Consider the following 24,169-nt stretch of genomic DNA (forward strand, 5'->3'; position numbering starts at 1 on the left):
TAAAAAGACAACAACAGTCACCCCTACGAACAAAAACCCTACCACCATCACCTCCCATCATGGTGGAAGGAGAGCAACACTTTGAGGTGAAAGAAATCCTAGATTCCACGAAACACCATGGAGCAATTCAATATCTAATAGCTTGGAAACACCTCCCCTCCTCAGAAAATGAGTGGGTCACTAAACACCACATTAGAGCACCAAAGTTGCTTAAGAAGTTTCATACAGAATATCCTAACAAACCGGGCTAATATTTCTATTTTATTTCCTCTACAGGTGGACCTATCTTTCTTTTAAGGAGAGCAGATTGTCAGAATACATTTATATGCCATTTCTAACCCCATATCTCTGCAAACCTAAATCTCACCCCTTTACTGGATTCTGCCATTCCCAAGGAGGAGAAGAGAAGATGTTAATTGGCCATCCCTATCCATTAGATAAGGGACACGGTGGCTCAGTGGGTTAGGACGCTGAGCTTGTTGATCAGATGGTCGGCAGTTTGGCGGGTCGAATCCCGAGTGCCGTGTAACAGAGTGAGCGCCTGTTACTCGTCCCAGCTTCTGCCAACCTAGCAGTTTGAAAGCACGTAAAAATACAAGTAGAAAAATAGGGACCACTATGGTGGGAAGGTAACAGTGTTCCGTACGCCTTTGGCGTCAAGTCATGCTGGCCACATGACCACGGAGACGTCCTCGGACAAGTGCTGGCTCTTTGGCTTTGAAATGGAGATGAGCACCGGCCCCTAGAGTTGGAAACGACTAGCACGCATGTGCAGGGGAACCTTTACCTTTTTACCTTTATCCATTAGATGCAAGGTTGTTTATTCAGCCTGCCTGGGGGCCATCATCAACGACAAAGGAAAGAACCTTTGAACTGAGAAGAACAAAGAAAGAGGGGGGGATTCTGGTTTGTATCTCCAATTGGAATTTGAAGGGGAGGAAGCAAATGTTGTAAATGCATGGAAGTTCTCTTTTCCCATGAAAGGTTTTGACACATGAAACTTAACTGATCCCGGACTGACCAAATGGACTGAGGGGAGGGATTCTTTTTTAACTCGGGGCACTTTAAAATATCAATCTGCAACACAGTTTCCAGATCCTGTCTAGATTATCCATTGTCAATCATGTTTTACTAAAAGTTCCTGTTTGGACAATCCAAGAGTTCTTCTTTCCTAAGATGTGGATTAGGGTGGGTTACCAAAAATCTGAGAGAACTTCAAGAATATGCTAAATGGAAAAATAACAGTGATGGAGTTCACAGAAGCTATAAAAAGACAAAAAAATGAGAAGACACCAGACCCAGATGGGCTACCAGGAGAATTTTATAAATGTTTACAAGATACACTAAACTTACCAATACAAGACATGTGTAATAAAGTATTATTAAAGGCCAAATTACTGAAGGGATTTTATTATGCTTAAGGTTGATATTAGTAATATTGATATTTTCCTCTCCCATTACCATGCTCTTTTCATGTAAGCAATCACCTGTACCTAACGCATGAAACATGAAACATTTGCTGGAACTCAGAGGTGCTGTTACTGGGAGCGATGCTGTTGTCTTGCTACGGCGTCACCGCCTGTCCTTTGCACCCCCACCCCTGCAGCTCGGAGCCACATGCTGAGGGGATTCCCCTCCCCACAGCCACCATGGGGATTCCCCTCCCCGCAGTTACTATGCCACAGCCCGTGTTGAGCCCCCACCCGGAGCTGCTCCAAACCCCGACCCAGAGCTGTGTTCCTTATAGCAGTGGTCTCTGGCGCCAAACAGCCTCTTTGGAACCACATCCAGAAAAATTTGTAAAAAACATTGGAATTCTCAAAGCCATGTTTGCTATTTCCCAGCAATCTGTTACTGGAAGAAAAAAAGCAATCCCTGCCGCGTTACTGATCCCAGAGAAGCATTTGCATGTATGCAGGTATCCTTAGGGTAACATAGTTATGGATGAGAAATACTGGTTGCAAAGTTGGCATTTCTGGATGTAATACAGATATTTTGGACTTATTTTTGTTTCTTTCCATGTTTGATATTTTTAAAAAGGCATATGCTACTGACTACGCTTATGTACATATGTAGCATCTTTTGCTAGGATACATGACCACTGCTTGTCCAGAATGTGAAAAGTGAAAGATTGTGACTAAACAAAATTTTAATGTACAGATAACACCAACAGAAATTTAGCCTTTTTAATAAATTTTGCTATTGATGTTAAGCTCACCATGGAAAACATCATATATTGTTATGCATATACTAGGTTAATTATTTAAAGACGAAAGTGCAACATAACTATATTCTAAATAATCTATTTTTCAAAATACACAACAGTCCAAACAGTAAAAGTAAAGTCCAAATTAAGAAAATTTCATTCTTAAGAATTGTTTAATTTAAACTGGTTTAGTTGTAATAGATCAGGCATGTCAAACTCGCGACATCATGTGACGTCGCGCGACGTATCTGAACTTTTTCTCTATTGCTGGCAATGGGGTGGGCGTGGTTTTGTTGCGACGCGTCCGGCCCGTGGGCCGGCAGTTTAACACCCCTGTAATAGATGGTTATAGATTCAAAATAGTTTTCAAGAGTGTACAAAAAGGTAGTTTTTCTAGCAACAGCTAAATTAGACATATTACATTGAGAAAAATGTTTCTCATTTCTTTCCTGTTACCTTTATGAAATCATCATTGCAGAGATATTAACATAGGAAATAGATTATTTTGTTATATAATTTTACCTTCCAAAAGACAGAAGCAGATGAAAAATGTGAGGTTCTTTTCTGTTGGCTTTTTTGAATTAGCTGTTTTAGATTCTAAAAGTTTAGTTCCTAAAGAAGTATCCCTGTAAATAATTTTAATGTCCTCCTCTAGTGCACGGTAGGCAACCTTGGCTCTTTTATGACTCAGGAACTTCAACTCCCAGAATTCCTGAGCCAGCATGGCTCAGCTTGGAAACCTCTCTCACCTCAGCGTGGCTGGCTCAGGATTTCTGGGAGTTGAAGTCCATGAGTCATAAAAAAGAGCCAAGATTGCCTACTCCTAAAGCCAATAGAGGGAGCTTTTTTTGCAAAAAAAAAAAAAGTGCCGGAACACCATTCTGAGCGTTCTATGAGAAAAAAAGCCCTTCATACAAACACACACACACACACACACGAGATTACAAAGTATCAATATAAATATTACTAATATCAACCTCAAGCATAATAAAATCCCTTAATTACCAACTACATGGATAGAAGCCAATATTATTCTAATACCCAAAGAAGACTCAGCATTGACTCAGATAAAGAAATACAGACCAATATCTCTACTAAATGTGCATTATCTTTGCTTCAATAATAGCAGAAAGATTAAAAAGATTTTTGATTGAATTTATACACTCAGATCAAAATGGATTCTTTCCAAAGAGACAAATAAAGAATAACTTATTTTAGACACATTAGATTATGAAATACATCCAGGGAAACAAATGATATTAATCTTTCTAGATGCATAGAAAGCTTTTGATAATGTCAATTGGAAATTTATGATTCCAACAATTAAACTATATGGATTTTGGAGAAAACTTTATGACTATAATCCAAACAATTTACCATAGACATACGGCTAAAATAATTATGAATGGAGATTTTATGGAGTTTCAATATTTAAAAAGGTACAAGACAAGGGTGTCCAGTATCCCTATTATTATTGATTCTAACCCTGGAAGTGTTGAACAGAAAAGTTAACAGGACCCAGAAAATTAAAGGAATGGAGATAAAAGATGAAAAGTACAAATTACAAGGATTTGCGGATGATTTGGTATTTATATTAGAGGATCCGTTGGAGAGAAATCCTAAATTATTAGCAAAGATCAAAGAATTTGGAGAAGTAGCAGGACTGAAAATAGACTAAAGTTATAGTTAAAAACCTTACAGAAGCAAAAAAACCTATTGTCTGAAAAAATGGACCTTCAAGTTGTTAAGAAAGTTAAATACTTGGAGATATATCTAACAGCAAGGTGCACAACAATAAAAGAAGAAAACTACATAAAATTATTAAAACAAATAAAACTAGACCTAGAAAAATGGAAAAATCTACAACTATCAATTTTGGGAAGAATAGCGACTGTGAAAAGGAACATTCTACCCAAACTATTTTTCCTCTTTTGAACTATACTGATAAAAATTGAGAATTTTTTTGATGAATTAAATGCATCGATATTGAAATTTATTTGGCAAGGGAAAAAAGCTAGAATTAGATTGAAAATGTTACAAGAACCGAAAGAAAATAGAGGCTTTGGGTTTTGTACTATCAAGCAGCTGCACTATACTTAGAAGGACATGACCTACAACTTGGATGGCACGCATTTCTATGCTATGGGAAGAACAAAATTCGTAACTCCTTTCAAAACCACTATATAAGAAATTCATTGCTTTTGATATGGGAAAAGATAAGATTGAGAATTTACATGAAAATAACAGGATGGATCTCAACAATGGAGGGGTCTGTACACACAAATTTAATTAATTATGAGAAACTTGTGACTTATAAAGATATTTTGAATACTGTTAGGAAACTACAAACTAAACAAGAATTGGAAGAACAGGGCATAGAGCTATCATGGTGGCCATATTTGCAATGCAAATGAGATATGAGAAAGATGCAAAAATATATGGTTTTTACAAAGATCAGACAGCGTTTGACCAGATACTATTGTCATCAGATAACAAATTGATTAAGAAATTGTAGAGTTTTCTGTTAAATTTAAAGATGGAAGATGAACAAGTTAAAGAAACAATGATAACTTGGGCAAAAATTCTGGGCACAATGTAGTTAGAAGAAAATGGCATAACTTATGGGAAAGAAATGATAAAATAACAAGAATTTTATCATTTTTAAAGAAAATGTATATATGTTCTATAGATGGCACTTACCACCTGCAAGACTAGCAAAAATGTTTTAAAATATGTCTAGCAATAGTTGGAAATGTAGAGAAAATCCAGGCACGTATTACCAGTCTAATGTCAGGGCCCATTTCAAAATCTCATCCCAAGAAAGGAGCACTCATGGAAGCAAGCTGTTCCAAAAGGAACTTTTATTAGGAGAAGCTGATGGCAGGCACACTAGACAGGATCTGAGGATTTCCCGCACAGATCAATAGGTTAAAGTGTCCCCAGCAAAACCCTTCCCCATAGTTCATCCGGTCAGTTCGAATTGGCCAATCCCCAGGTGTTAAGTCCATTGTGAGAAAGGGGAGATAACATCAGGTCAGCTCCAGTTGTAACAGTGATGTTTAGGCGGCTCTTCACACCTTCTCTTGAGAGTGCAGAGATAAGCCAGTTACCAGAGGTCACATTCCTTTCTTCCTCCCTGCTTTGCTAGCTGACATTAAGGGACAAGAAAGTTCAGAGAGAAATAATGCAGAAAAGTCAAGTGCTACATTGTAGCGATAGAGGAAGTCAAGACAATAACCAGGCAAGCATTCCCTCCTCCCTCCCAAGAGTATGGCAGAACCCAGGGAGAGAAGAGAATGAGCATGAGAAGTGGGTCAGGGAAGAATATTAATGAGACATAAGAAAGCTCCAGAAGATGGTAGAGGACAGGAAGGCCTGGAGGAACGTTGTTCATGGGGTCGCGATGGGTCGGACATGACTTCGCAACTAACAACATCATGAATTAGAATAATTATCATTATCAGTATATATAGAGAAATATGTATTCTGCTCTTTTCTGTTTGATACATCAGATAAAGGCCAGACTGCTTTTTTTTCAACAATACTGACTCCTTTTTTCAATGTTAATGGTTTGTACATCTATTGCTTTCAGCAGATAATCATGAAGCTACTTTCAGAACCCAGTAACTCCACTTGTAAGAAAAATTAAAAACTTTTTGAAATAAATTCATTAAAATCTTCCTAAATTAACCAGACCACCCACGACCATTGGGTCATCCTTTGAGATATTTCCATACCCAAACAGAAAAACTGACTGTAAGAGGACCGCTATTGTTTTCATTTGAAAAGAAAACATCAGTTTATTAAAGACACATGGCAAAACAAATATACAATAGATGCTTGTCATTTACCAGAGAATGCTTTTGATGACTTTCCTAGTTGATCTGCCATCCTTTAATACTCCTAATGTTTTCCTTTCTTTTTCTTTGACTTAAGCAACAGATAGTTGACAATGCTGGAACACTGGTTTCTCCAGCTAAATCAGCACATTTTCTATGGATTGTACTTGTGCTTTATGTATAACTAGAGCATTGCATCATTGATGATGACCTTTTTGAATGCAATTCTTGGAATCATGACATCATCATAAAAATCATTTTTAAATGTTTATCTTTGATACAATGAGGCTTTTGTGGAGTTATTTCATGATCATCTATGTTCCAAAGCCTTGGAAGATTCAAGTTCTTCCTTAAAATGATGGGACAGCCTATTGTCAATTCCAGATTATGTGCTGGCAATTCAGAGAGTTTAAGTGAATCAAACAATTCTTTGGAAAATGAGTACATTACATCCTTCACTGATGGCTTTGAAGTAATATTATTCTTCCACAATTCTAGTGCATTCAGGCCTAATGCATGTGAAGCTGATTTTTCTCATCATTTCATTGAGGAGAACCAAGACTGAGTTTGTTGAGAACAGTTCTGGAGGTTTGCTGACTGCTGAGTAGATAAAAGTCAATACATTATCCCATAGTTCTTGCTCTCAGAATTGTACCTTCAGGTAATTCTCACCCCCAGTGAGTGGGGGTGTGCAAGAGAGTGCAAGGATTGGTGAGTGTGTGGCATGGGTCTGAAAGAGTATATGGGATATGCAAAATGTGCTACTGGGGGGCAGGGAGGGCTTGAGAGTGTGTGACCTGGAGGAGACAAAGGGAGTCCTGAGAGAAAAAGAGGACATATTATCACAACTATTGTTGACATTTCTTTGGCTTCCTGCAGTAGCAAGGAACATTCACCTTTTTCTCTAGCTCCCCATTAATTTTCAATGGTGAAATGGACTATATGGACTAATTCTGGAACCAGCTGAAGAAATGAATACTGACAAGCAACTAGAAGTAAATCAATCTCAAAAAGTTAATACTGAGATGTCTATACAGGAACTTACTATTTTATCCGAAGATAGAGTTTATAATATAGACTATTAATAGGGGAAAATATATCTGAGAGTAAAAAAAAATTATTACTTAAGGAAAGTTAAATGTTAATATAACTTGTTTTCAAGAAACACTTATTAAGAAACAAAATAAGTATTTAATAAATAAAAGATTAGGAGAGATGTTTATATCTGCTGGTGTGAGAAAGATTAATGGAGTTGTTTTATATATAAAACCCCAATTTGAACCCAAGTTACTTTTATCAGATGAACATGGTAGATTTGTAGCAGTGGAAATTGAACTTAATGGAATAAAATAAAAATTAGTTGGACTTTATGTGCTAAATAAAGATAAATAAAGAGTTGTCTTGGGAGTTTCCCGGTACTCCCATGTTACACCTTTGCTCCGTGAGCTACATTGGTTACCAGTTGTCTTCCGGGTGAGGTTCAAGGTTCTAGTTATGGTCTTTAAGTCCCTACATGGCATGGGTCCGGAGTACCTTGGGGACCACCTGCTGCCGGCGTAAACTTCCCTCCACCCTGTGCGTTCCCACAGAGAGGGCCTCCTCAGGGTGCCTCCGGTCAGAGAATGTTGGCTGGCGGCCCCCAGGGGGAGGGCCTTCTCTGTGGGCGCTCCGGCCTTATGGAACCAGCTGCCGGTCGAGCTCCAGACGGCACCGGACCTTCGCTCCTTCCGACGTGGTCTGAAGACCCACTTATTCGAACAAGCTGGCCTGGCCTGATGGGGGGATTTTAGGGTTTTTAATTGGTTTTTATACTGTATTGTTTTATTGGGCGATTATTTAATTCTCTTTTTAATTTTTGTATTTGTTATTTATATGTGCCATGTTCACCGCCCTGAGTCCCTCGGGAGAAGGGCGGTATATAAATTTAATAAATAATAATAATAAATGTAAATTTTTGAATATGAATCTTATGGATCAATTACTACCCTTTTCATAAGAAAACTGGCTTATTTTGGTAGATTGAAATGGAGTGACTTCCCTGGTCTGGATAGAACATCTACCAAAGGGATTAAATCCTCCCAGGGTACACTACCAAAGGCTTTTTTTAAGATGATGTATAATTTAGCACTAATAGATTTGTGGAAGCAAAGAAATGGCTCTGCTAGAGAATATACTTTTTTTTCAAAATGACATAAATCTTTTTCAAGGATATCATATGGACTTCTAAAAATCTTGCAAATAAAATTCTAAAAGTTGGTACTTTATCTAAATCTTTTTGATCATAATCTAGAATAGAATAGAATAGAGCTGGAAGGGACCTTGGAGGTCTTCTAGTCAAGCCCCCTGCTTGAGCAGAAGAACCTATATCGCCTCAAGACAGGTGGATGTCCAGTCTCTTCTTAAAAATCTCCAGTGATGGAGCGCCTACGATTTCTGGGGGTAAGCTGTTCCACTGGATGATTGTCCTGTCAGGAAATTTCTCCTTAGTTCCAGGTTGCTTCTCTCTTTGGTCAGTTTCCAACCATTGTTTCTCATCCTTCCATCTAGTGCTTTGGTTAACAACATGGCCCCCTCTGCCTTGTGGCAGCCCTTCAGACACTAGAACATTGCTATCATGCCTCCCCTATTACTTCTTTTCCTTAGACTAGCCAGACCCAAATCCCATAGCCATTCTTCGTATGTTTTAGTCTCCAGGCCTTTGATCATCTTAGTTGCTCTTTGAATTTTTTCCAAAGTCTCAACATCTTTTTTGTGATATGTTGACCAAAATTGGCTGCAATATTCTAGGTGTAGTCTTACTAGAGCTTTATAAAGCAGTAATAGTACTTCTCATGATCTTGATTCTATGCCTCTATTTATACAACTCAGAATTTTGTTAGCTTTTTTGGTTGCTGCTGCACACTGCTGGCTCATAGTCAAGTGATCGTCCACTAGGACAGGGCTTTTCAACCAGTGGTACAGGTACCACCTGTGGTACATTGGCAGGTAGTATATGACCATCCTAGAAAAGTGGTAGCGGGGGCGGGGAATGAGCTGAACTGGTGGCAGATGGCTGGAGCAGCAGGGCTGACAGGGTAGCGGAAGCGCCAGGATCAGCGCCAGGCTCCAGCTGGAGCTCAGCGCTGATCCTGGCACATCTGCTGAGCCCAGAAGAAGCGCCAATCAGCTGGAATGTTGCAGCATCCCCAGGGTCTTGTGATTTACATTCAGATACTTGGCAACTGATTTATATTTATGACGGTCACAGTGTCCCAGGGTCACGTGAAGTGACCAAAATCTGCTGTAACCACCCAGCAGACAGGGGGAATAAAATCCAAACACCCCCCCACCCCACCCCCGCTGCCAATCCTCAACAGAAATGCTCACAACAATGAAAACCTTGGACAGGAGGAAGAGCGCCACCGGGCAAACAGCTGGTGTTTTGCTTGGCTGTGGCTTGGGGGGGCACTTTTTTCAGTGCCACTGTAATTTCAAACAGTCACTAAGTGAACTCTTGTAAGTTGAGGACTACCTGTACTTCATCACTTTTTTCCTTTTTTTTTGGTCAAGTTTTTTACACCTTGCCAGGTGACTGATGCTACTCAGATGTTGCCATATCCTAAAAGTGGTACAATGGGTGAAAAGGTTGAAAAGCCCTGCACTAGGACAATGAGGTCCCTCTCACAGTTACTGTTTTTGAGCCAGGTCTCTCCCAATCTGTATTTGTGACTTTGGTTTTTCCTGCCTAAATGTAAGACTTTGCTTTTCTCCACATTGATACTTGTTTTGTTGGATAGGGCCCATCAAGTTGGTCAACATATTTTTGGATCCTGTGTTTGTCTTCTGGGGTATTGGCTACTCCTGCTAGTTTGATGTAATCTGCGAATTTGATGCATTCCCCTTCTATTCTCTTATCTAAGTCATTGATGAAGATATTCAAGAGTACTGGGCCTAAGAAGGAACCTTGTGGTACCCCACTGCTTACTTCTCTCCATGTGGATGTAGTGCCATTGAGGACTACTTGTTGAGTATGGTTAGCCAGTTACAGATCCATCTGGTAGTGATGTTGTCTACCCCGTCTTTTCTTAATTTACCAAGGAGTAGGTTGTGGTCTACCTTGTCAAATGCCTTATATTATGTCCACTGAGTTTCACTGGTCTACTAGTTTAGTCACTTTATCAAAGAATGAGATGAGATGAGATTGATCTGGCATGATCTATTTTTGACAACCGGTGCTGGCTATTAGTTATTACTTTGTTTGCTTCTAGTTGTTCGTAGATGTTTTTTAATGTTTTCTAGGATTTTCCCTGGTACTGATGTTAAGCTGATTGATCTGTAGTTTCCTGGGTCTGTTTTTTCCCCTTTCTTGAAGATGGGGACTACATCAGCCCTTTTTCAATGCTCTGGTACTTCCCCAGTACTCCAGGTTTTATGGAGGATGTGATCCAATGGTTCTGAGATAACCTCTGCCAGCTCTTTCAGAACTATGTGATGTAGCCTGTTGGGTCCCGGTGATTTATATTCATCAAGTTGGATAGGTGCTCCTTTACCATTTTCTTGCTTATTTTAATTTTTGTTTCTGGTATGTCTTTTGCAGTGTTTTTTTTCTGGGGTGTTGGGCTGTAGTATCTTTTTGTGTGAAAACTGACCAAAGTATGAGTTAAGCAGCTCTGCTTTCTCCCTGTTGCCTGTAATCTCCTTGCCATCTTGTCTCTTTAGTAGGCCTACAGTTTCCTTTTTTTTCCTTCTTGTTGTTAATGTGTTGGAAGAAACTTTTTTATTGTCCTTGATTTCTCTTGCAAGTCTTTGTTCGTTCTGAGCCTTTGCTTTCCTGACTTCACCTTTGCATGTTCTAGCTGTCTGCTGATAATCAGCCTTTGTTTATGTGTCCCTCTTTCCATTTTTTGTATTTATCCTTTTTGTCTTTGTTAGTGACTTCTTTGTATAGCCATGATGGTTTCTTCTTGGATTTCTTCTTATTTCTCAGTGATATTGTGCTGGTCTGGGCTTTTGTGATCGCATTTTTCAGGGTTTCCCATGCTTCCTGGGTTGTTTTACCCTCTAGGATTTTCATCCATGGGATTTTTCCTAGGTTCTCTCTTAGTTTGTTAAAGTCGGCTCTTTTGAAGTTTGGGACCTTGGTTGGATTGTTTTCTATAGCTGGTATTTGCATTGTTTTAAATTCTAGTATGAATTATAGATGGAGATTAAATGAATCTATCTTACAAAAGGAGATGACTGTAAAGGATTGAAGAAAGAAACTAAATGACTACTTTGATAATAAGGCAAAGGGACAAATTTAATGACTTTTTGGGATGCTAGCAAAGCAGTTAAAAAGGTTTATTTTATACAATTCCATTGCTTAGGGAAGAAAAAAAATCACAGGAAAAGATGCAAAAGATATTGGATGAAATTAAACAGAAAGAAACTGAATTACAAAAGACACCTACAGACTCTAAAATCTTACATCAAATTAAATTGCTACGTCAACAATTGTCTATGTTAACAGTACAAGAAATAGAAAAAAAATAAACTATGTGAAACAAAGATATTCTGAGTTTGCAAATAAACCAGGAAGATGGTTGGCATATAAACTAAGAAAGGAAAGGGTAAAGAGAATGATTGCGAACATTTCCGAAGGTAATAATGTAATAACAGATATTATCAAAAAGTCTTTCCATAATTTTTACTCCAACTTTTACAAAAAGCAGGAGCTAGACATGTCTAAAATACCTAACCTCTCCCAAACTCAAATATAACGTATGCATGATTCAATAACTAACTTTGAAATATCAGAAGCCATTAAAAAATGAAATCAGGCAAAGCTTCAGGTCTAGTTAGTCTTACAAGACAATATTATAAATGCTTTGAAGATGAACTTCTTCAGGATATAATGAATACTATATTATTTATTTATTTAGATTTATATACCGCCCTTTCCCGAAGGACTCAGGGCGGTTTACAGGGCATTTAAAAAACAGTCAATACAACGTTAAAACAAATTAAAAGAGATTAAATAGAACACTGAGAAAATTAAAACCCAGTTAAAATTAAAATTAAAAATATTCTCAGCCTGGGCCAGAGAGCTCGAAGAGCCAGGTCTTCAGGTCCCGGCGGAATGAACGGAGGTTGGGGGCAGTCCTAAGCTCTGCAGGCAGCTGGTTCCACAGGGCAGGCGCACCCACTGAGAAGGCCCTACCCCTGGGTGTTACCCGCCGGCAGTCTTTAACCGGCGGCACCCTGAGGAGACCCTCCCTGTGGGAGTGCACTGGACGAAGGGAACTTGATGCTGGCAGCAGGTGTTCCCTCAAATATCCCGGACCCTCACCATTTAGGGCTTTATAGGTCATCACCAGCACCTTGAATCTCACTCGAAGGGCAACTGGAAGCCAATGCAGCTCGCGGAGTAGAGGTGTTACATGGGAGTATCGGGAAACCCCCATCACGACTCGTACGGCCGCATTCTGCACCAGTTGAAGCCCCCGGGTGGTCCTCAAGGGCAGCCCCATGTAGAGAGCGTTGCAGTAGTCTAAACGGGAGGTCACGAGCGCATGAGTGACTGTGCATAGGGCATCTCAGAGGGAGGGAGAAAGATACCTCACACTTGGAAAGAAGTTAATATTGTGTTATTACTGAAGGAAGGCCAAGATGTCATGAGGATAAAGAATTATAGACCAATTTCATTACTAAACAATGACTATAAACTTTTTCCTGCAATTTTGGCAGAAAGATTAATGAAGATTTTACAGGCATTCAAAGTGCCCAATCTTAAATTATATTATGAGGCGGCAGCATTATCGTCAATTAGTGATTGGTTTAATTTAACACAAAGGAGTTTATTGAATATTGAAGGGTGTGATTTGTTATATGGTTGGCATGCTTATTTATTGTATGATAAAAAGTGGACAAAGTTTTTAAAACACATATATTAAGATCTGCCTTGTTGAGAGTTTGGAAAAAAATATCGACACAAGTTGAATTATAAAATTCCTATATGGGCAATACCTAAACATGCAATAGAAAATATAAATGTGGGATTTAAACATGAAGACTCAGGGCGGCTTACAATCTAAGAAGCACAAATCAATGTGCTTAGCAATAGCCTTCATTCTATGTATATGCCTACTTATTAGGGCTTTCGCCCCCCCCCCAGCGGCATTTTTACAAAGTCAGCTTATTGCCCCCAACAATCTGGGTCCTCATTTTACCTACCTCGGAAAGATGGAAGGCTGAGTCAACCTTGAGCCTGGTGGGATTTGAACCTGCACTAATTGCAGGCAGCTGGTGTTACTTAGGGAGGCATTAGCCCACTGCTCCACCAAGGCAGTTCTGTTGTTATAGAAATGGCTAGTTTATACTATTATGTAAAAGTAAAAAGTTGAGGTTCGATGTTATTATCTTATTCTACTGCACCAAAGAGAGTTGGAAGTCAATGTCTTTTCTTTCTTTTTTCCCTTTTTCCTGCACTTTCCCCTTCCCTTTTCCATCTTTCCTATTGTTTTCTTTTGTATTTTTGTATTTTATATTATAAATTAATAAAGTATTTTTCTAAAAAAAGGATAACAGTAATACAGCCATACTACATGGGTAAATATACTTAGACATAAGACAGTACTATGTGAATTAAGTGTTCAGCAGAGTGATGGAGGGAAAAAGGGAAGAAGGGAAAAACTGTCTCTGTGTCTAGTTGTTTTGGCATGCAATGCCCTGTAGCAGTGTCCAGAAGGGAGGAGTTGAAGCAGTTTATGTCCAGGATGTGAGGGGTCTGCAGATATTTTCTCAGCCCTCTTTCTGACCCATGTAGTATACAGGCCCTCAATACAGGATGGTTGCAAATTTTTTCTGCAGTAATAATTATCTGTTGAAATCTGTACCTGCCCTGTTTGGTTGCTGTACCAAACCAGACAGTTATAGAAGTACAAATGACAGACTCAATAATTCCTCTGAGGAACTGTATCAACAGTTCCTGGGGCAGTCTGAATTTTTTGAGTTGATGCAGGAAGAAAACTCTTTGTTGTGCCTTTTTACTGATGGTTCTAATGTTTAACGTCCATTTCAAATCCTGGGAGATTATAAAATCCAAAAACTTGAAAGACTACTTTTGATAGTACGTTGTCTAACGTACTAAGAGATGGTAGAACAGGAGGACTCCTCCTAAAATCCATTCTCATCTCTTCAGTTTTTAAGTGTTCAGCTCTGAATTGTTCTGGCTGTACCAGACAACCAACTGTTCAACCTCCTGTCTATATGCAGACTCATCACCACCTTGAATGAGACCAATGACTGTTGTATCATCTGCAAACTTCAGTACTTTAATAGAGGGCTTCTTCAATATGCAGTCATTGGTATAGAGAAGAGTAATGGAGAGAGCACACAGCCCTGGGGGGCACCTATGATAATTCGATGTGATTTTACCTAGCTTCACCTGCTGCTTTCTATCTGTTAGAAAGCTTATAAACCACTTACAAGTGTGGTCAGGCACAATTAGCTGAATCAGTTTAGACAGAAAAAAATTCTGGAATGATGGTATTAAATGCCAAGTTGACGTCTACAAAAAGGACCTGGGCATAGCTCCCTGTGGATTCAAAATGTTGCAACATGTAGTGCCATATTAACAGTATCATCTGCCAATCCATTTGCACAATAGGCAAACTGCAAGGGATCTAGCAGTGGATCTGTGATGATTTTCAGGTAGGCCAACACTTAACCTTTCAAAGGTTTTCATAATTACAGATGTCAGAGCAACTGGTCTGTAGTCATTCAGCATTTTGAGGAAGGGTTTCTTGGGCACTGGGATGATAGTAGAGTGTTTGAAGCAAGAAGGAACATAACACATCTCCAGTGATGCGGGTGATCCAGTTGATCAGCACAGGCTTTCAAGGAAGAAGTTATTCTGGGCCTGATGCTTTTCTGATCTTTTGTCTACGAAATAGACCTCACACATCTTTTTGTAGGATCACCAGAAGTGGGGAACCCAGAGGGATGGAGTTAAGATATAGGAGATTTGGCTATTGTTAGTGTATCTGAGACGGTGAGGGTAGTGATAGTTGAGTGATCTTCTCTTCGGACGTACAATAGAACACATTCAGGTCATCAGCCAACTGCCAATTCTCTTCAGTAAGGGAGGAAGATCGGCTGTAGCCAATGATATTATTTAGGCTTTTTCCCATGTTTATTGGTTCATTTACTGAGAACTGGTTCCTCAGACTGACTGAGTAGCTTCTCTTCGCTGCCTTGATCTCCCTTGTTAATACATTCCTGGCCTCATTGTACAACATTCTACCTCCATTCTGTAGGCTTCCTCTTTGGCATGATGTAGCTGCGTGAGCTTAGCTGTGAACCAAAGTTTATTATTACTGTACATGTGCAAGCTTTTGGTTGGCACACACGTCCTCACAAAAAATAATGTATGATGTCATAGTATCAGTGAGTTCATCCAGGTTTGCTGAGGCAGCTTCAAACACTCCAGGCATGAGATCGAGGCAAGCCTTTACATTTTAACATGTTAACATGTTTGGTGCCATGTTTAATAACACCACAGTTAAGGAGTCCCTCATTTTTGTCTGCCTTACCCTATCCCAGCACTTAGGGGAAAAGGTCAAGGGCCTTTTGAAAGATTAGGAGGCCTGTCAAACCTCAAGGAGAAGGCTGTTTCATTTTAGGAAACAAATCATATGATCACTGAAAAAATGCTATCTCCATTCTACAGTGTTTATCAAATAGAGCAGGGGTGTCAAACTCAATTTCATTGAGGGCTGCATCAGCATTGCGGTTGCCCTCAAGGGGCCGGGTGGGTATGGCCTACTGGGTGGGCCTGGCTAGAGTGCGTATGGCCTACTGGGTGGGCATGGCCATTCTACATCGTTCGCATCAAGGGTGCCTATGGGGACAGATCTGAGGGTCTCTGGCAGAAGGAGGGTCTCTGGGCCAGGGCCAAGGCAGTGGGGGCTGTTCCCTCACTGTTTCCAGGATGGCTTTGTGCGCCACATGAAACCACTTGGCAGGCCGGATCTGGGCCCCGGGCCTTGTGTTTGACATGTCTGAAATAGAGTATCTGCTCAGGAATTCTAATATATAACTTAAGGCAGGGGTCCACAACCCCAGGGCCACAGCCTACTACCGGGTCTTGAGCTGTTTGGAACTGGGCCACGGAAGTTGCGGGCCAGCGTGCACATGCGTATACCAACTTGCATGAGCAGGTGAGTACATGCACGCGCACTCAAATTTCTGTGAGCAGTAGGCCAACTGCATGCATGCATGCTCCATTTTACCCGTCACTCGCACAAATGGAGCTGTATGCATGTGCTTGCCCACCACTCGTGTGAAACCATTCCCTCTCCTCCCTGCCCATCCCCAAAGGCGGCAACTCTGGCTTAAGATATCCTTCCCTGACAGAATTAATAAGTGTTGAATTCTTACCTTATCTTTAATTAAACACAACTTATTATTATACAGAGTATCTGTGCATGCACATACACACAAATATGTCTCCACCCATCCAGTCATTTAAAAAGTGAATCCACTTCCACTGATTTTTACTTTTTCTATATATTTGATTTCAACAATACTTCAATATAAAGAGAACATAAGATATCATTCATCATTTACATTTTGTAATCCATTGTATAATTTAAATACAAGTTTTCCTTCCTTAACTATCTTTTGTTTAGCAACTGTTTAAAGTTACAGTGGCACTGAACAAATGGTAGTTATGCCATGAAATTATGGCCACTGCAGCATCCTCGCAATCATGTGATCAAAATTTGGATGCTTTGGCAGCCCACCTAGTTATGACTTCAGGGGCACTTCAATAGCTCCCCACCTATCTCCTCCCTTTTGGCCACTATGATCCACTGGCCCTGTCCTCAATTGGTCTTCACCATCTTTTTCCTGCTGCTGACAAAATATGGATAGCTTGGGCCTTCCTGTGCAGCTGCTGGCTGGGCCAGGCCTTTCTCTGAAGGCCATGTGCAACCTTGTCCAAATTGCCATGAAGGGCCAAGCCAGATGCATATCAGTATCAAGAGGAAGATAGAGAAGGCTAACTGGGTCAGCGGAGCACAGAGCAGCAAAGTTAGTGGGGAAAAAAGAACAAGATGCCCAAAAGGATAAAGATGGGAGAGGAAGACATGTGGGGGGGGGGGAGTGTCTTACCTTATGGTGGCTTGGAGCTGCATGCGACCAAAGTAGGAATGGATTAGATCAGGGTGGATCCTTGCTTAACTATCATTGATAACAATGGCAACTCAGACTGACAGGATTGCTGTTGCTAAGTGATGTGTCATGTCACTGCACTTTATCAACACATTGCTTAGTGATGAAATTCCAGTCCCAATTACCATCATAATCTGAGGACTACCTATAAATATAAATGCAACTTCTGCATTTGGAAAAGGAAGAACATAGCTACATTTTTACTACCTCTCATACTAGAATCAGAATCACATGCACGTATCAGGTATAGATGATTTCAACAGTTAGAGAGGATCTGGGAGGAACCTAATTCAAACGTCAGACATTTATTTGCTCTTTAGGTATGTGGTATCACTAGGCCTGGATCAAAGGAGATATGATTTTCAGAAACAAGGCTATAGATACCACTAAGTCTGAGAACAGATTTAAAAAATTAATCAATCAGATTGATTTTGGGAGGACTTCTAGTCCAACCCCCTGCTCAAGCAGGAGACCCCATACCATTTCAAACAAGTGACTGTCCAGTTTCTTTAAAACCTCCAATGATGAAGTATCCACAATTTCTGAAGGCAAGCTGTTCCACTAGTCAATTGTCCTCACTGTTAGGAAGTTTTTCCAGAATGCTTCTCTTCTTTGTTTCTTCTGGTGCTTTGGAAAATGTTGGCCCCCCTCTTCTTTATGGCAGCCTCTCAAATACTGGAATACTGCTATCATGTCCCTCCAGTCCTTCTTTTCTCTAAACTAGCCAAACCCAAGTTCTGCAGCCATTTTTCATATGTTTTAGTCTCCAGGCCTTTAATCATCTTATTACTCTTCTGTGCACTTTTTCCAAAGTCTCAACATTAATATTAATAACAATATTGCTAAACAAATGATATCAAACTGCCTGAAAAACCATCTGCAAGTAGCGAGTTCAAAGAACTGCCAACTTTTCTAGGCCAAGCAACTCCAGCAAATTCAGCCCAAGAACAGACTGCAAGATAATGAAAGAAATCTTTCAGAACCTCAGAATTCCATGATGTGTAGCTTTGCCACTATGATGCTGAAATGCATTACTGTACTATTAGAAAGAAGGTGCATAAATCAGATTCTACATGGGAGGTATGCCAGAAGGAAACCTTTATTGACCAGAGACTAAAGTCTGTTCATTGATACCCAGGTAAAGACCAGGACTTCTGCAACAATGCTTTAGACAGAGCAGCAAAGATGGAGTATGTCTGATGAAAACCAAATACAGCATTTCACCAAAAGGACCTGATACCAACTGTAAAGCACGATGGTAGAAATGTTAGTTTGGAGCTGCTTTGCGGCATCAGGGCAGCTCACCTTCAGAATCTACTGTAAATTTGTCATTGTACCAGAGAATCTTTGAGAGCATGAGACTATGAAGATTGAAACTCAACCAAAAGTGAGAATGACTAAAACAGTTTTCAAACTATGAGGTGTACCTCCCTTGGGAGGTGCAATGTATGTCCAGGTGAAGTGTGAAGCACTTTTTAATTACATTGTTACAATAAATCTGTATTTCCCAAAGTTTCATTGTCTTGTTCTCATGCTTTACTTGTGTTTATTTTGGTGTTTGGATTTTTAGGGGAGATGTGTACATTAAGATTATGCTAAATAGAGGCATGATGGCAAAAAATAATTCTATAAAATGGCAAAGATTTACTATAGTCAAATGGCACACTCTTCTAATATTTCAATTTTCCAACTCCTGAAGTTTCATAGCCTTAAAATTTAGCAGAAAAGCATTAAGTGCAGTGTTTCAAGATTCCAAATATAGCAACAAATCATCCGTCCTCCACCTCCATTATTTATCTAATTTAAGTTCAATTTAATAATAGAATCTATGTAAAAGCCAAAGTATTCAATAAGCTACTGGCATACCACTCTAGTAATTTTAAACATATCTAATTCTTTATTATAGCCTTAGAATTTGTTAAAGATATGCAAAAATACATAAAATAAAGATAAGGAATTGACAGCCATAGTCATTATGCCCCAAGGCAGACAAAAGCAAATAATGCAATAAAATAGATTTAATAAGTGTTTGGAGAACAAGTAGAATGAAATGAAACCACAGATCTCAATATTCATTTTGTTGTCTTATTCACAAACTCTTCAATCACAATTTGAAATGCTTAATACAAAATACTATGGGATACATAAACTGCAGCTTTATAAACCAACAGAAATCTAGGTGTCCAGACTAAAGAGGAAAAGGAGTTAGATGAGAAATGAAATTTGGAATAATAAACTACCTAGGCAGGAAAGGACAAAAGGCAACAAATACTGATGCAAAGGATAAATAGGACTATGTGCTTTATACATAGGAAATAAGGTATTCAAATAGGAAAAAAAACCTATTTGAATCCTGAGCTATTGGAAATGGAGAAGGGATTTAAAAAGCAATTAGAGAAACTAGTGAAATTAATATAAAACAGAACAGATAGGGAAAAATCATTTTACATTTATATGAATTTAACTAACTTGCATCCTAAGAAAAGCGCAAACTAAAATCATATACAGTCAATAACCAATACAAAGATGTGAATGAATTTTGGAAGATTTTTATTATCATTTATAAAATAGAATGAAATGATCTAACAGGAAGAGAAACAAAAACTTGAGTGAAATCAAATTTGAACAGTTCATGCATTTCTAATTAAATGCCACTCACAGTCCTGTCACAATAAGAGCTATTGGAATTTCAAGATGAATTAATCTCATCATCAATTATTTGTGTAAGCTGCAAAATAGATATACTAGCTGTATATTCCTTTATGGAATTCTTTGTTCCTATTTTTACCAATATCAAGGTATTATTGTTACTTAGCAAACAATTCCATGTATAGTAATCAACAAGTGTCAAGCTTAACAAGACTTTATGCCTTGATTTCTGATTTGTAAAAAAGAACTGCTAGCCTCTTTTGAGAAGCAAACAAGTTGCCCCCAAAGATATTTTTCTCAGAAGCTATGAATCAGAAGCTACTGCAAAACCAAGATTTACTGGTCACAGAGAGTACCCATTTACTTAATCAACATCATTACATGGTCCAACACATATTCTAAACAAACTCTAAAATATATTCTAAATCTTCTGTTAATATATAACACTCCTTGGAAAATAATCTGAACTAGAACTTTTACCACAGATTTGTGAATATACACAGTGAATTATATTTATACCAGAGCTTTTGGGTGCCAGGGACAGGTTCCGTGGAGAGAGGTTTTACTGCGGACGGGAGGCTGCATGGTTTTGTCTGCTGCCTGCATCTCACAGATGGATCTTTGCTTGTTTGTGCGGATCGGTTGCTGGTATGCCGCAGCCCGGTATTGGTCCACGGACCAGGGGTTGGGGACCCCTGATTTATACCACATCTCTTATGTATGAAATCTCATTCAGAAAGTGGATTATAAACAAGTGGTTGGTTCTTCTCTAAATATAAATTAACAATAGTATACCTTTTCAAGACTTGAAATAAAAATGTCAGATTATCAAGTAAAATTTGCATTCTGCATAGAATGGGTTCTAATGCAAAATCTGTACTTTCACTATACTGTGCAAAAGATAAAAATCTCCAGAAGATTGGAGAATGAAAATTCCTTTTTTCCCCCTCCTGTAGTCTTTCTTTCACAAAGACTACTCACTACCACAGAGGTCCCCAATCTTTTGGGCACCGGGGACCGGTTCTGTGGAGGGAGGTTTTTCCATGGACCGGAGGGTGTGTGATTTTGTGTGCTGCCTGCATCACATGGATGGGGGTTTTGCTTGTTTGTGCAGCTCAGTATTGGTCCACAGACCAGGGGTTGGGGACCCTTGCACTACTGGATAAGCCAATGCTAAAGAAATGGTTGGGATATTGGAATTTTTAGACACACGTGTAACCCCACTCAAACTGCAAAATGTGCAGAAAAAGGCCCTTGTATACTTAAGCTAGTTTGAAAAAGCTCCCTAAATAAGGATTCTCAATGCTCTGCCCCATGCCTATCCTGCTATTTTAATATCTTCCATTATTATATCATGCTAGCCTTATTTTTAGCCACAAAAATAATTGATGTACCTCCATTATTGATTCTAAAAAAGCATTATTTACAGAGCAATGAGTCCATTTGTCAACATAAAGCCATTCCAGAAACCTACATAGCTAGATATATAGAAAGAAGGCATATCTCTTAAAAACCACACAAAATTGTCTTTTCTGAAAACGGGGAGGGACAAACAAAGTGCTGAATAATGATGCTCTCTGGAAGCATGATTACATTCTACAATTAAATAAGCCCAAGGATGTACGCAAGCCCTGGGGAGCGTTTGGATGAAAACACAACCCCGAGGCCATGCGCGTGGGGATATCTCCATTGTGTTGGAGGGAAGGGGAAAGTCTGCAAATGGAAAGAGGGGAACAAGAGCAGACTTCCGGCTAGAGACCGAGACGGACGTTACCAATCTAGGACGATGACTTCTCCTGCACTCGGTTCCTTGCAAACATTTATGGCCAGTCTACTGGGGGAAAAGTTCTCTCTGGATCCGGAACTTTTCAAAGTGAGATCCCTTTTTCTCCCTCTCATCCGGGGACGGCTTTCCATTTGCAGCCGACCTCACCTGCTTTGGAGCCCGTGGGGTGGAAGGGAGCGTAAATGACCGCGGCTCGCCTCAACAAGAGAACCGCTAGACCCAGACTAGGCTCTTTCTTACATTGCCTACCCATCCACCTCTCGGCGGGGGCAAGACAAAAACTCTCGAAGAAGCTCCCCACCCGCTTGGAAAGACTAGAGCGCGCCCGCGTAGGGGAAGACACACAGGAACAGCAAGAGAGCGAGCCGGAACAGGAGTTTCATTGGGCCGCCGCCATTCGCTTCCAGGCCGGAAAGTTTTGGCAGCGGTGAGAAGGGAGGCGCAAGAGCCCCGCCGAGGGCGGGCGGCCAGGAGCGAGAACAGCCGTTGTTACGGCAACGCCAAGGAGTGGAGGGAGGGGAACTTCAAATCCCAACCGTCAACGGACGAGTGGCTTTCCTTCTTAAAGGGGCCGGCGCACCCTCGTCCGGCCGCCCAGGACAAAAGGGATGGCGCCCAAGCGGAGGCGGCTGAATCGAGTGCCGTAGACTGGATCGGCAACAGTCGCCTGCCTTTCTCGGCCCGGTTGCGGAGGATCACCGCAGCGGCGGCGGGGGTCAGTCCTTATGCTCAGCCCGCGTCCGCCCTCCCGCGCCGGGGTCAGCCCGGCCTTCCTTACCCACACAGTGCATGAGCCGGTGCCGCCAGGAGTCGAGCTCGCGGCGGACGCCCCGGCGCTCCGCCGTGCATCGGGGGCTCCGGCACTGCGAGGTGCCCGGAGCTGGAGCCGCGGCGGCCATTCCGTTTGTTCCTTTTTCCAACTGCCGCTGACCTCACGCCCGCTCATTTGCATGCCGGAGCGCGCGCCCCTGCAGGCCACGCCCCGTCCGGTGCGCGCGCACTCACCCTCCGGAGGAGGGGTACATCGTTGCTGCGGTTGATGGTTCTGTGCTGGCGAGGAGAGGGTACCAGAAGCAGGATCAGCACCGAGGAGCGCCAGACGGAGCCAGCTAGACCCTGGCGGAAGCTTCATTCAATGATGGGGCGCTTAACTTGAGCCGATTTTTTCCCTGCCCTGTAGAGGCAGCCACTACGTGACGATCTTTCCCCAGTGTGATCTTTTCCAAGTTGAACCCCGTTCCCCGCGGCACCTCAGCCATCTACCTTCCTCCCGTGGGTCATCTTCCCTTCCTTCTTCCTTTCCCAGAATATAAGCTTCTTCATGTGACGTCAGGTCGAGGCCGATTCTTAGCAGCCAGATCGATTTTCTCCATCCCTAATCTGGCCCTTTGGGTCTCCCAAAACTCCACTCGTCACCCCTGTAACTGAGTCCTTCTATCTCATCCTCTTCTCTTTGCTTCCACCTTTCCCAGCAAGCTGGCTCTTTGCATTAATTATGTGCCACCAAGTCATTTGGTGCTAGTAACCTACCAACCACATAGATTTTGCCCATGCCAATCAATCCCTAACACAGCCACAACATTATCACTATAACCAAATCCCTCCACCTTGCTACTTGCTGTCCTCTTCATTTCTTTCTCCCATCTTTTTCAGCATTATGGACTTCTCCCAAAAGTTAGGTCTTCTTGTGGACTGATTATATGCCATCAATTTGGGGTTCATCTCTTAGTGACCACATAGTTAGCTTTCCTCCAGTATGATTTGTCACTATTCTGGTTCTTCATATTTTCCAACTGTGTCATAATCGCCCCTGTATCTGAATATATCTACCCTGCTGTTGGTGGTCATCCTCTTCCCTTTTCTATCTTTCCCAGCATTAAAGCCTTCCCTGGAGAACTTGCCATCAATAGCATTAGACCATGAGTTCTAGTCCCATGTTAGCCATATAAAAACAACTGGATGACTTTGGGCCAGTCTCTCTTTCTCAGCCCACCACACAGGAGTTCTGGGGAAAATAGGAAGATGTGAATATGTTCACTGACTTGAGTATTTGTAAAAATAATAAAGCTGAAATATAAATAAATTTCTTTGCAATGAATAGACAGATTTGATATTATACTCTATCCCTAATTTGATGTTTTGGGTGTTCTAATGGTGCACCCACTGCTGCTGGTCCTCGGACAAGTTTAAAGCCTCTTTGGCTTTAAAACGGAGATCAGCACCGGCCCCTAGAGTCGGAAACGACTAGCACCCATGTGTGGGGAAAACTTTACCTTTTTAATATAAACCCTAACCCAAAAATAAGCCCAGGGGGTGGCCAGCCCAGGAGGCGGCAAGCACGTGGGGGCTGACAATGACTGGTAGCAGCTATAGCCCATGCAGCACAGGTACATCTGAGTGCAGACGCAGAGGTGGGGGGAGGCAGGTGCTCCAGACATACTGTGTGGCCACCTGGCTCATAGGAGGCTTGACCGGCAGCAGGCAGAGGCAGAGCCG

General features: G+C 40.9%; 1 protein-coding gene across 4 annotated transcripts in view; it reads right to left on the bottom strand.

The window, feature by feature from the left end:
* The window catches only part of LCORL (ligand dependent nuclear receptor corepressor like), a 197,243-nt gene extending 174,666 nt beyond the window's left edge, over window positions 1-22,577 (bottom strand). For all 4 annotated transcript variants that reach the window (XM_083367269.1, XM_083367267.1, XM_083367268.1 and 1 more), the window contains exon 1: window positions 22,452-22,577. In XM_083367269.1, the coding sequence (XP_083223395.1) occupies window positions 22,452-22,572 (121 nt within the window). In that variant the 5' untranslated portion in view covers window positions 22,573-22,577. The remainder of the gene's footprint in view (window positions 1-22,451) is intronic.
* Between the last annotated feature and the right edge of the window lie 1,592 nt (window positions 22,578-24,169).

This window comes from Vipera ursinii (assembly GCF_947247035.1).
Source record: "Vipera ursinii genome assembly, chromosome: 7".
Taxonomy (NCBI): domain Eukaryota; kingdom Metazoa; phylum Chordata; class Lepidosauria; order Squamata; family Viperidae; genus Vipera; species Vipera ursinii.